The sequence below is a fragment of the Suncus etruscus genome, chromosome 9, assembly GCF_024139225.1.
Source record: "Suncus etruscus isolate mSunEtr1 chromosome 9, mSunEtr1.pri.cur, whole genome shotgun sequence".
In the NCBI taxonomy this organism is placed as follows: Eukaryota; Metazoa; Chordata; class Mammalia; order Eulipotyphla; family Soricidae; genus Suncus; species Suncus etruscus.
In genome coordinates, this window is record NC_064856.1 from 15,596,045 (window position 1) to 15,609,405 (window position 13,361).

Below are 13,361 nucleotides of genomic sequence, written 5' to 3' on the forward strand. Positions count from 1 at the left end.
CCAGGACCAAAGGTGGTTGGTTCAAATCCCGGTGTCCCATATGGTCCCCCGTGCCTGCCAGGAGCTATTTCTGAGCAGACAGCCAGGAGTAACCCCTGAGCACCGCCGGGTGTGACCCAAAAACCAAAAAAAAATAAAAAATAAAAAATAAAAAAATAAAAAAGAAAATATAAAAGAAAAAAATTCTCAGAAAACAAGCTAAAAGTTTTCTAGAGGAAATGTTGGAATGAGAATCTAAGTTTGAATGTGCAAATTATATAAACCTAAGGCACTTTTTTTTTTTTTATGAGCAAACATTTATCTGTAAGCCTTCCAAATATTTGATAAGCTTGAATGTAATGCTGAAGAAAATCCTTGCCAAATCCACTGGCTTATAGTCTAAGATAGGATCCAGGGAAAAAAATAGAGGGCTGTGCAAATAATTGAAAGATAGCTGCAGCATATTTCTAAAATGTGACCGTCTCGAATCAAGGTCAAAGAAGAAAAATTAAAAAGGAATAAAGATAGTTATTAAGGATTTCCTTTCTGGGAGCTTCTCTTCTGACTATATAATAGCCACTTTGCTACTGCCTCAGTTATCAGCCTGGAAAGGAGTACTCTGTTGGCTTAAAGCACCAAGGGCCCAGAGATAGAGCAAAGACCTGTAGGCGTAGGCATAATTCCCAACAATTACCAGATCCCTGCACTTATAGGGACGATTCCACCTATGGAGCCAAGGCAGCCCCTGAAGACCACAGGAGCAACCTCCAACAGCTCCCCCTAACTTCCTCAAAGTCTACCAGTGAAAGAGCTATTATAATAAACCAGATAATAAAGTCACTTCCTACTTTTGAATACAGGACACACACTGGCAGTTATAACTAGTCTCACTTTTCCCTGAGTCTAGAAAATGACAAAGAGACATGTGAGTGCCTTTGGGTACAGTCAACCCAGAGAGATACAGAGTATGGCATGCATGAGTAGCTCCATGACTTGAGTCGCACTGGAAACCAGAGCAAACAGTGCTGTGGGAAGCTCAGCCCAGAGAGGCATAGGAGTCACGTCCGTCTGCAGAAAAACTGGATGGAGGCTCTAGAAGTAGCCAAAGAGCTTTGACTAGGCGACTGACTTTCTCTGGCTTGTTTGTTTCCCAGTTTGGGGGCATAGTAGATGGTGCTCAGGAGTCCAGGTATGGGAAATATGCTGAGAAATGAACCTAGATGTCCAGCTTTCCACACTATCTCCTCAACAAATACACTATTGGCTAATTTTGCGGGGGAAGAGGGCTCCCAAGTGAGTGTCCCTGCTTGGGCCACAGTGCTTGGAGCAACCACGGTCTAATGGTATTCAGGGAACCTCCAGTGCCAGGGATCAAACTAGCACATCCAAGGTATACACGCCTGACTCCTGAGTCATCTTCTTGGCCCCACAGACAGAATGCCCCAGGGAGATCCCTTTGCCTACACCCTGAGTTATCTGGAGTCCCTATAAGCAGAGGGGACACAGAGAGAGAGTAAGGTACATTCTCTGTCCCAAAGGGAAGCATATTATGAGGTAAAACAAAGCAATACCAGGTCAGTGTTTTAATGGAGGGAAGACAAGCTATAATAGAAGCATAAGAGAAGGAACTGATTAAGGAAGATACAAAGCAAGAAGGCTCAGGAAGCTTTCCGGTTCGGGAAGAAAAAAAGAATTGAGTGGTACCCGGCACTATAACAGCAATCTGTCTTCATAGTTAACCACTTTGCAATTTTCATCAACATTAACCAGAAAATTTCCTTTTCACTTCAGACTTATCCGCTTAAGAACCCACTTAATTTGTAAATGTGATCTTGAAATCATTACCCCACTTAAAAGTCTATAAGCAGGAGACTAGTTCAATAAATAATGGGATGCAAACTCTCTGAATTATGGAGCAATTACAAAGGACAAGGTAAGGTATCTACGGAAATACTACCTCCATGCTTTGAATAGTCACCTATGACAGAATTACAGTCCACATCACTGCCTGTCCCCGAGTCCCAGCAACTGGGTGAAATCATCTCCCTGGCCCATTGTATATTTTTCTATGCTGAACTTAGTTACATGCATCTTTTACTATTTCTTTAAAAACTAACTGGGCCAGGGAAATAGCTCCAAGCGCTGGAACACATGTTTTGTTTGCAAGAAGCCCAGGTTCAATTTCCAGCACCAAACAGTTCCCTTGTACCATCAGAAGTAACCCGGAGCATCAAACCAGGCGTAGTCTTTGAAAAGAAAAAAAAATTCGTTTTTTGAGAAAACCAATGATTGCATGAGAGAACCTCTGTCTCTCTTAGTTAACCATTAAGTAGTTAACCATTGGGAGTTTTCAGGGAAATGTATACATAGATGTTCAGTTTTTGTTTAATATGAGAAATAGGAATGAGTTCAAAATGTTTTTGGACTACTGAAGGTCAGTGTACCCTCGGTAAATGTATCAGATGTCCTAGAAAGTTAAAGTGATTATGTGAAGAATTTGAGTGTAGGGAACAGAGCCTATTTGGGAAGGGTGACTAATGGATAGTGCTAAATCACAGGGATATAGAACAAGGGACAAGTTCAGGAACATATATGTAAAGATGGGCAAAGGGAGAAACCTGAGACAGAGCCAGGAGAGGAGGAATTAGAGGAGGAGGAGAGAAGAAAGTCTAACTGTGGAAAAGGAATGGAGAAATCAAAGAGGGCAGGGGGGGGGGGGGAGAAACCAACAGTAAAAAAATAAAATAAAATTCCCAGAGAGCCAGGGAAATGGTTTAAAGGGTTAGAGCACAAGCCTGGCATCAGTGAGGGTCCTGGGTCTGTCTAGTCTCCCAAGTACTGCTGAGGTGACACCAGAGGTCGCCCAAGCACTCTTGGGACAGAAAAGTAGCACCAAGTGGAATATCTCTAAGAGTTGCTTAAGAGACCTTAAAAAAAAAAAAAAAACAACAAATAAATATTGGAGGGATGAGAACATGTTTATACTTTCTTCCCTTTTGTCTATTTCCCTTGGGTGAATGAAACAATTCCTGGGTCTCAAAGTCAGGGCCTTACGCATACAGGGTATAAGTGTATTCTACCATTAAGCCACAATTTTCTTTTTTGTGACTCTTTGCTTTGGGGCCACAGCTGGTAGATTCTGACCTCATAATGCAAGGGATGGCATTCAGGCCTCCTCCCACATGCAAAGCATGTGCTCCAATTCTTTTATCCATTTCCTATCATTTTCTTTATTTGGACACTACTATATTAAAAAGAATTACCTGGGGCCGGAGTAAAAACACAGTGGTAGGGCACTTGCCTTGCATGTAGCTGACCTTGGATGGACCTGGGTTCAATCCTTGGCAACCCATATGGTCCTCAAAGCCAGGAGTGTTTTCTGAGTGCAGAGCCAGGAGTAACCCTTGAGCATCACCAGGTGTGGCCCCAAAACTAAAAAAAAAAAAAAAAAAAAAAAAAGAGGGGGCCGGAGAGGGTAAGGTGTTTGCCTTTCATGCAGAAGGTCATAGGTTCAAATCCTGGCACCCCATATGGTCCCCCGAGCTTGCCAGGAGTAACCCTGAGCACTGCCAGGTGTGACCCAAAAACCAAAAACCAAAAAAAAAAAAAAAAAAAAAAAAAAAAAAAAAAAAAGAGGGGGCCGGAGAGGGTAAGGTGTTTGCCTTTCATGCAGAAGGTCATAGGTTCAAATCCTGGCACCCCATATGGTCCCCCGAGCTTGCCAGGAGTAACCCTGAGCACTGCCAGGTGTGACCCAAAAACCAAAAACCAAAAAAAAAAAAAAAAAAAAAAAAAAAAAAAAAAAGAGGGGGCCGGAGAGGGTAAGGTGTTTGCCTTTCATGCAGAAGGTCATAGGTTCAAATCCTGGCACCCCATATGGTCCCCCGAGCTTGCCAGGAGTAACCCTGAGCACTGCCAGGTGTGACCCAAAAACCAAAAACCAAAAAAAAAAAAAAAGAGGGCCAGAGAGATAGCATGGAGGTAGGGTGTTTGCCTTTCATGCAGAAGGACGGTGACTCGAATCCTGGTATCCCATATGGTCCCCTGAGCCTGCCAGGAGTGACCCCTGAGCTCTGCCCGGTGTGACTCAAAACCAAAACAAAAAAAACAAAAAACAAAACCAAAAAAAACCCCCAAAGAAATTAGATTTAAAATAAAAAAACACATAAATCAAGAAATAAAATTACCACGTTATCACTTTTTAGCCAGTAATGTAGCTTCATGGTAAAGGTTGGCACCAAATTGTTCATTGGTGGTGGTGGTGGGAAATCACTCTCTGTCCTCATGGATAGATAAGACACATTTACAGATTTATGAAAGGCAACTAAGTGGATCCTAATCATAGTGATAAGAAAGTCATAAGAGGTACTCAGGTACAGCTGCCTGTCAATTATGAGCTATGAGAGGATTCCCAGATATTAACCCAAAACAAAGGCAATCCCTCATCTTCCTCTTTCCTGGAAACCTATCCCTTTGATGTGTAAAAGTCCTCACTCTACAATCCCAGACCTGGCTGAATTTGTACTGGGAGAATAAATACAAATCCAGTCTGGCTTGGCGTGCATAGAGACCATGAGGTGAAAAGCAAACAGACTCCATGATTCTCTCCTGACTGGCTTTATTAATTCTTGTGGCTAACCTGCTTCGTCAGATCCATCCTCCTGGGGTTAGAAATACGTTGTGTGGCGTGATTTCACAATGTGTGATTTATTTTACAACTGATACTCGAACAGCAACCTGAGGACCCAAGAAGACTCAACAATGGTGAGTGATTTGATCCTGGTGGTTAATCACCAGGACTGCGCGTGCAGTGCCATTCACTGGAACATGGAACATCAGGGCATATGGTCCCTGTTCTGAATGTGGCAGAGGCCCCCTCAGGTGGGACAGAAGCAGGCAGTGAAGGGGACAGAGCTGAAGGTACTTTGTGTAAGGACCTTGGATCCCAACCTGCAGCAGCTTATCTAGATCACTGATGAAGTAGAAGCCAATAAGGGCCAGAGAGATAGCATGAAGTTAGGGCATTTGCCTCGCATGCAGAAATACAGTGGTTTGGATCCCGGCATCCCATATGGTCCCCTGAGCCTGTCAGAAGCGATTTCAGAGTGTAGAACCAAAAGTAACCCCTGAGCACTGCCAGGTGTGACCCAAAAACAAAAACAAAACAAAACAAAACAAAAGTACTATAAGCCAACTGTCATTAAAACCGCATGGTTTGCAACAAAGACAGAGAGACCCTCAGGTATACAACCAATTAATCGCTGATAAAGGAGCAAGAAATACAATGTGGAGTAAGAAAAGTCTCTTCAACAAGTGGTGTTGAGAAAACTGGTCAACTGCATGCAAAAAAAGTGAAGTCAAACCTCCCTTTAATACCATGCACAAAAGTCAAATCAAAATGAATTAAAGAACTGGCATAGATGTGGGGAAAAAGGAACTCTAATTCACTGCTGGCGGGAATGTTATCTAGTTCAGCCTTTCTGGAAAACAATATGGATATTCCTCAAAGAACTGTAAATTGACCTCCCATCCCCATACAATTTAGCAATGCAACACCCAGGGATATACCCTGGGAACACAAAAAACAATACAAAAATGCCCTCTGCACTTCTATATTCATTGCATCACTATTTACAATAACCAGAACTTGGAAGTAACCCAGGTACCCAACAACAAATGAGTGACTTAAGGGACTATGGTACATCTACACAATGGAATATTATACAGCCAATATATATATTTTGGTTTTTGTGCCACACCCGACAACGCTCAGGGGTTACTCCGGCTCTATGCTCAGAAATTGCTCCTGGCAGGCTCGGGGGACCATATGGGATGACAGGATTCGAACCAATGACCTTCTGAATGAAAGGCAATTGCCTTACCTCCATGCTATCTCTCCGGCCCCTATGTAGCCATTTTTTGTTTGTTTGTTTGTTTTTGGGCCACACCCAGCGGTGCTCAGGGGTTACTCCTGGCTAGCTGCTCAGAAATAGCTCCTGGCAGGCACGGGGGACCATATGGGACACCAGGATTTGAACCAACCACCTTTGGTCCTGGATCGGCTGCTTGCAAGGCAAATGCCGCTGTGCTATCTCTCCGGGCCCGAATTTTCCAATTTTCACATAGAATGCTGACTACAAACTTGCAGGAAGCCCATAGTTACTAAAGCTTGCTCTTCAGAATTCATCTTTATGTTTATTTGACACGAAGACAAAGATCACAAGCATTCCTCAGACATATGGAATGACATAGGGCAAATTGCAGTGCACTCAAGTCATTTTTGGTTTATTCTAGGCCTAATTGAAAAGGCTTCCCGAGTCACTACTTTCTTTGTAGTATGGGGAGGGTGCGGGGCTGTTTTTTAATAGAAAACAGTTTAAAATAGTTCTCTTACTCCAAAAATCCTGCTACAAATGAGTCTCTGGAAATGTCTCAAAGGGAAGTGTTTTACACTGCTTTCAAAGCAAACTAAGAAATAAAAGTCCTCATAACTTGTTTCAAAGCCCAGCTGTCAGGCATTTAGTGTAGGCTCCTATTGGTTAGTGACTTCTTTTAAACCAACACCCTCGGCAGGGTTAGTTTTTATAATGGGAAAGGAACTTGTTTAGCGACTACAAAGACTCCCTCTAGTCCTTTCTTTGCACGTGTTGCATGCCACATACACCTCAATAGATGTTTTAATGCCAGGAAATGCAGTCTTTCTGCTGAGAGTAATAACCTCCCTGTTTAGCTCATTACAGTCCAAAATGATGGTACATTAGGGGCAATTAATGCTAATGAAAACATCCCGAAACCCATGCTTCCTCGATAGCCAGGCCAACATCAGTGAGTGCTATTAGGTGTTGTGCCTTCCACACCCATAATGTTCTCTGGCCAAAGCCAGGCACGCCCAGGACAGTAAATTGGTTCTGCTCTTGAAAGCTAATAGAATAACGAAGATTATGGTTTCCAGTTTCCTCTTTGATTTTGGAGACCAGCTCTTGCCAGGTATGGGGTTTCGGGAGGCCCCATACCGGAGCCCTTCTCCCTACCCTGCGGAGTGCTGGGAGGCTTGGCAGGCCCCCAGCCATCCTTGTCTTTTTCCCCTAACTCCAGGCCTTCCCTGGGTGCCAGCTCAGATGGCCAGAAGTGGGTTCAGGTGGACTCTTAATGGTCCTCAGGCTTCCCTCCTCCCTCCGTACTCCAGGAGGGAGGTGCATGGGGAGGAGGGTGGGCAGACATCTGGCTTCCGGTTTCCTCCTTGATTCTGGAGACCAGCTCTTGCCAGGTATGGGGTTTGGGGAGGCCCCATACCGGAGCCCTTCTCCCTAGCCTGGGGAGTGCTGGGAGGCTTGGCAGGCCCTCAACTGTCCTCGTCTTGCCCCTGACTCCAGAAAGTGGGGGGAGAGGAGATTTTGGAAGTTTACTCCATCACAGAGAAGGAAAATAACAGTGGCGTCAGTTAGGGATTATTATCATTACATGAGTAATAGCTATTAGCTGCTATTTCTGCTATTTTGAACTTAAAATCATTTTTCCAAGGACCACAGAAACACCAGATTTATTAAAAAAAAAAGCTGTTGAATAATCAAGACAGCACGGTATTGAGAAACACAAAAATAGAGTAAAATCTAGAAATTATCCTTTACATTTGTGGTCAACGGGCTTTATTCATAGGGGTCTAGCTCAAATTGATAGTGGTGGCAATAGTGGGGCACCACGGGTGACAAGAGGCAAACCAGGAGTGTCGAGACCCCCATAACCTTATCCAATGGTGCATGGGGAGCCATCCAGTGAGTCTATGCTTTACTACTTGAGCTAACTTAAGCTATCTACCTAGCCTCTTCAATTGATTTTGGGGAAGAGGGGGTTGGGGTTACTCCTGACTGTGTTCAGAAATCGCTCCCGGCAGGCTCAGGGGACTATACGGGATGCTGGGGATCATATTTGGGTCAGTCCTGGACCAGCCACATCCAAAGTAAATGCCTACCTGCTATACTATCACTCCAGCCCCCTCTTCAATTGATTTTTGACAAGGATGAAGAAAACACATGGAGAGAAGTCAAAGAAATAGAATAGGTCAATTGCCTTGTACAAAGCTAACCTGGGTTCAAATCCTAGTATACTGGGAAGAGACCCTGAGCACCATCAGGTGTGGCCAAAAAACACAACAACACTAAAAGGCAAAGCAGAATTTTAAAAAATCTCACACTAGAACCGTAAGTCCCAAATCTGGGCAAGGGGAAAAAAAAACATATTCAGTTCAAGAAAAGCAGAGAGCTTAAATTCAACCTAAGAGTTCTCCTTTTTTGTTGTTTTCAGCCATACTGCCTGTGATGAGGACCTGTTCCTGAGCTCTGTATTCAAGAATCACCCTAATGGTGCTCAGGTAAATATATGAGGTGCTAGGGATTGAACACAGGTTGGCCATATGTAAGGAAAATATCCTGTCCACTGTAACTATTCCTCCAGCCCCAAGAGTTTTATTTCAAGGGTTTTTTGTTTGTTTGTTTTTTTGTTTTTGAGCCACACTTGGTGGCGATCAGTTGTTATTCCTGGCTCTGGGCTCAGAAGTTGTCCTAGCAGGCTTGGGAGACCATATGGATTGCCTGATCGAACCCAGGTCTGTGGCGATCAGTGGTTATTCCTGGCTCTGGGCTCAGAAGTTGTCCTAGCAGGCTTGGGAGACCATATGGGATGCCTGTTCGAACCCAGGTCTGTCCCGGGGTCATTGGCATGCAAGGCAAAACACCGTACCACTGTGCTATTACTGTACCCCCAAGAGTTCTCTCCTCTCTTTTCTCTCTCTTCTCTCTCTCTCCTCTCTCTCTCTCTCTCTCTCTCTCTCTCTCTCCTCTCTCTCTCTCTCTCTCTCTCTCTCTCTCTCTCTCTCTCTCTCTCTCTCTCTCTCCCCCTCCTCTCTCCTCTCTCTCTCCCTCTCTCTCTCTCTCCCTCCTCTCTCTTCTCTCCTCTCTCTCTCTCTCTCTCTCTCTCTCTCTCTCTCTCTCTCTCTCTCTCTGGTTCTACGGTTCTACGCTCAGAAATTGCTACACACGCACACACACACACACACACGCACACCACACACCCTCTGGAGGTGCTCAGGGGTTACTCTGGCTCTACGCTCAGAAATTGCTACACACACACACACCACACACCCTCACACACACAACCACATACACCCTCACACACCCTCTGGAGGTGCTCAGGGGTTACTCTGGCTCTATGCTCAGAAATCGCCCCCCACACACATTCACACTTTGGCTCTATGCTCAGAAATGCTCAGAAGTTGCTACACGCACACACACACACACAACCACATACACCCTCACACACCCTCTGGAGGTGCTCAGGGGTTACTCTGACTCTACACTCAGAAATGCTCAGAAATCGCCACACACACACACACACACACACACACACACACACACACACACACACTCGGGGGACTCTATGGGACGCCACAAATCAAACTCCATTTGGACACACACACACACACTCTCGGGGGACTCTATGGGACGCCAGGGATCAAACTCCATTTGGTCCTGGGTTGGCAAAGCAAACGCCCTACCCACTGTGTTATCGCTTTAGCTCCAAGAGTTTTATTTCTTAGCAAACAATAGACAAAGCAAATAGAGCAAAAAGCAGGGCTTTTTTAAAGATAAATAGCCCAGAGGCACATGAAGATTCTTACACTACATAATGTATTTATTATATCTATATAATACATACTGCACAACTGAAACTCTCTAGGAGCACAGACCAGAAGCCACGTTTGAAACAGGTCTGACAGGACCTGCATAAGGACCAGGGGGAAAAGAGCATTCCTATGAGAAAACAAGAGTAGACTTCAGAGGTTCATACTGAAGGCCAGATGGAAACACATCCAGTGGAAGCCCTGAGCTTTTTCAGTGCACTGTGGAGCCTGAGCCTCACTTCTAGGAAGAAGGAAACCATAGAACACTGAACCCAGAGGAATAGCTAGGAGTAGCCTGCAGTATGGTCATGTGTGACCAGAAAACCAAAATCAAAAACCCAAACTAAGCCCCCAAAAGTCAGATGAGACAGGACAGTTCTAGAAAGTGTTTTACTTTCTGCCAAACAGTATTTAACCTGCCTACCTAGCAATGTTAAGTAACGCCACTCTTGGAAAGGTCAGACTTTCTAGATGCCTTGTTCTTTTATTAAAAGAGAGCATGTCGGGGGGCCGGGCGGTGGCGCAAGAGATAAGGTGCCTGCCTTGCCTGCGCTAGCCTTGGACGGACCGCGGTTCGATCCCCCGGTGTCCCATATGGTCCCCCAAGCCAGGAGCAACTTCTGAGCGCATAGCCAGGAGTAACCCCTGAGCATTTGGGTGTGGCCCAAAAACCAAAAAAAAAAAAAAAAGAAAAGAGAGCATGTCGGGCCCGGAAAGATAGCACAGCGGCATTTGCCTTGCAAGCAGCCGATCCAGGACCAACGGTGGTTGGTTCAAATCCCAGTGTCCCATATGGTCCCCCGTGCCTGCCAGGAGCTATTTCTGAGCAGACAGCCAGGAGTAACCCCAGAGCACCGCCGGGTGTGACCCAAAAACCAAAAAAAAATAAAAAATAAAAAATAAAAAAATAAAAAAGAAAATATAAAAGAAAAAAATTCTCAGAAAACAAGCTAAAAGTTTTCTAGAGGAAATGTTGGAATGAGAATCTAAGTTTGCTTGTCTGAACTTAAAGGTAGAGAAAATATGATAGAAATTAGAATTAGGGGGCCCGGAGAGATAGCACAGCGGTGTTTGCCTTGCAAGCAGCCGATCCAGGACCAAAGGTGGTTGGTTCGAATCCTGGTGTCCCATATGGTCCTCCGTGCCTGCCAGGAGCTATTTCTGAGCAGACAGCCAGGAGTAACCCCTGAGCACCACCGGGGGTGGCCCAAAAACCAAAAACCAACAAAAAAAAAAAAAAAAAAAAAAAAAGAGAGCATGTTACAGAAGTCTGCTCAAAGAGCCTGGCAAAGGCAAATGGGATAAGATGTGCAAGAATATGAGAAATGATAGTAATGAGTCCTAACCTTGAGAATAAAATTACTATCTGTAAATACAAAATATAAGAAATAGAACAAAATCCAGTAAATTCATGTTTATGAGAGTACAATGTTTTCTTACAGTATAGTTCCAATTAGTAAATGCAGAAGTAAAAGATACAATCAACTTTAGAAAAACACACCAGGATTAACTGGCAGGCAAGGTCATCAGAATTCATACTGAGAACTGGAAGGCAGAAGAACCTAAAGTTCTAGACAATGATAAAGCAGAAAAATGGCAACACTGCAGTGAAGAAACTCAGAATATTCCTTAAAAAAAAAAAAAAAAAAAGCCATGAAATAAATTCAATTTTGGGGAAATAGCAGACAAACCCCAAAGAGAGACATTCTACAAAGTAACTGACCAGTTCTCTTCAAAAGTGTCAAGACCCAAGAGAGAAATTACTCTTGAGGGGCTGGGAAGGTGGCGCTAGAGGTAAGGTGTCTGCCTTACAAGTGCTAGCCAAGGAACGGACCGAGGTTCGATCCCCCGGCGTCCCATATGGTCCCCCCAAGCCAGGGGCGATTTCTGAGCGCATAGCCAGGAGTAACCCCTGAGCGTCAAACGGGTGTGGTCCAAAAAACCAAAAAAAAAAAAAAAAAAAAAAAAAAAGAAATTACTCTGAGCTGGAGAAGGCTGGAGAAGAAGCAAGTAGCTAAAGTTTATAAAGTCGATGACAGCAGTAAACTAATATTAACTTCCTGTTATTGACCAGTAGAGTTATATCAGTCAACATTTGGGAAGCTGGGTAAATGAGAATTTTTTGTATTACTCTTGCAACTTTCCTTAAGTTGCAATTATTTCAAAATGAAACAGCTAAACATCAAACTAGAATTATGCCAAGGCTCTACCTATGCAGAGTAAATGACCAGAACAGTTACTCTCACCCTCATCCAGAAAATGAAGGAAGGTGGTCCCATTTGTCTTTAGGCAGTGGGAAGAGAAACAGAAATAGCTCTGACACACTGCAATAGGACAGACAATACCAGCTATGCACATACTCCAACAGGTTAAGGTATCGTTATCCAACAGCAGTAGTATGTTCTATGCACATAGAACTTCAACAGGCATCAAGAAAGGGTTCAACTACTGGTGATTCTAGTTTACAATAAGGAAAGGTTAAACTGTGTTCCAATTTTTAAAAGTTGCAAAACGCACAATTTAGCTAAAATAAACTTCCTTCAAAGGGTGAAAATGAAAATCAAGGGGGGGCCTAACGGGGAAAACATCAATTAGCTGGAAAACTATTGATGTAAAATGCCTCAGACCACAATAAATGAGGCAGAGCTTTTCACTTTTAAAACCACTCAGATCTTCAATAGAACCAGAGTAGGAGAAACATCGCAAATAGTTCATTATGGAAGATTTTCTTGTGTGCTTTCCCCAAATAGCCTCATTATAGGGCCATATGTCCACGTGATGCTTTTTATTACTTAATTAGCATCAAGCACTGTTCTAAACCTATTAAAGTCTGACATAACATTTTAGAACTATTCCTGCTTCGGCAGAACTATGTCATATTTTTTTATTTCCTAAATTCCATGTAAACTAGTCATGCCAAATTATAATGGAAAATGGTGACAGGTAAAAGACCAGGTTGTCTGTCAAACAGCACCACTTGAACCTAACTTTCTCTTGATGTATTGCTGTTTCTGGTTTTGGGTCACACTGTATTCCTAGCTACACCACGTACAGACAGAGCTATTCCCAGCACTAAGCTAGACGGTTCATCTAGTGGTATTTGGGGAACCATATGATAATAGGGTCAAAATTGGACTTCCTGCATATAAGGCATTCATTCAGGTTTTGTTTTGTTTGGTTTGGTTTGGTTTTTGGGCCACACCCGACATTGCTCAGGGGTTACTCCTGGCTATCTGCTCAGAAATAGCTGCTGGCAGGCACGGGGGACCATATGGGACACCGGGATTCGAACCAACCACCTTTGGTCCTGGATCGGCTGCTTGCAAGGCAAACGCCGCTGTGCTATCTCTCCAGGCCCCATTCATTCAGTCATTTAGTATGTCTCTGGTTCCAAACTTATCCCTCTCTTAACCCACATCCACTCATTTTTTAACTGAAGGAACCAAATGTTAATTTTTGGTCATTTTCTTGCACATATAGCATGAACCATGACAATGGAGAAGACAAGAAAAGCACATACCTCTACTGTATTTGCAATGTAACGGCTGTCACCTTCAACTTTGACAGAGAAGTCATAATAACCACTGGGTAATTTGGCATTCACGAAGTTTAGTTCAAAAACATTCCTGTTAAGAATGACAGCAGAGTTACTGAACTCCCAAACAGAAAGTCATGAATAGAATGCACAGAGAACAAATGAGGAGAC

General features: G+C 43.7%; 1 protein-coding gene across 2 annotated transcripts in view; it reads right to left on the minus strand.

Annotated features, from left to right (window-relative positions):
• RPN2 (ribophorin II) overlaps positions 1-13,361 on the minus strand; it is a 65,571-nt gene that overhangs the window by 19,147 nt on the left and 33,063 nt on the right. For both annotated transcript variants that reach the window (XM_049779198.1, XM_049779197.1), the window contains exon 9: positions 13,176-13,281. In XM_049779198.1, coding sequence (XP_049635155.1) covers positions 13,176-13,281 — 106 coding nt within the window. The remainder of the gene's footprint in view (positions 1-13,175; positions 13,282-13,361) is intronic.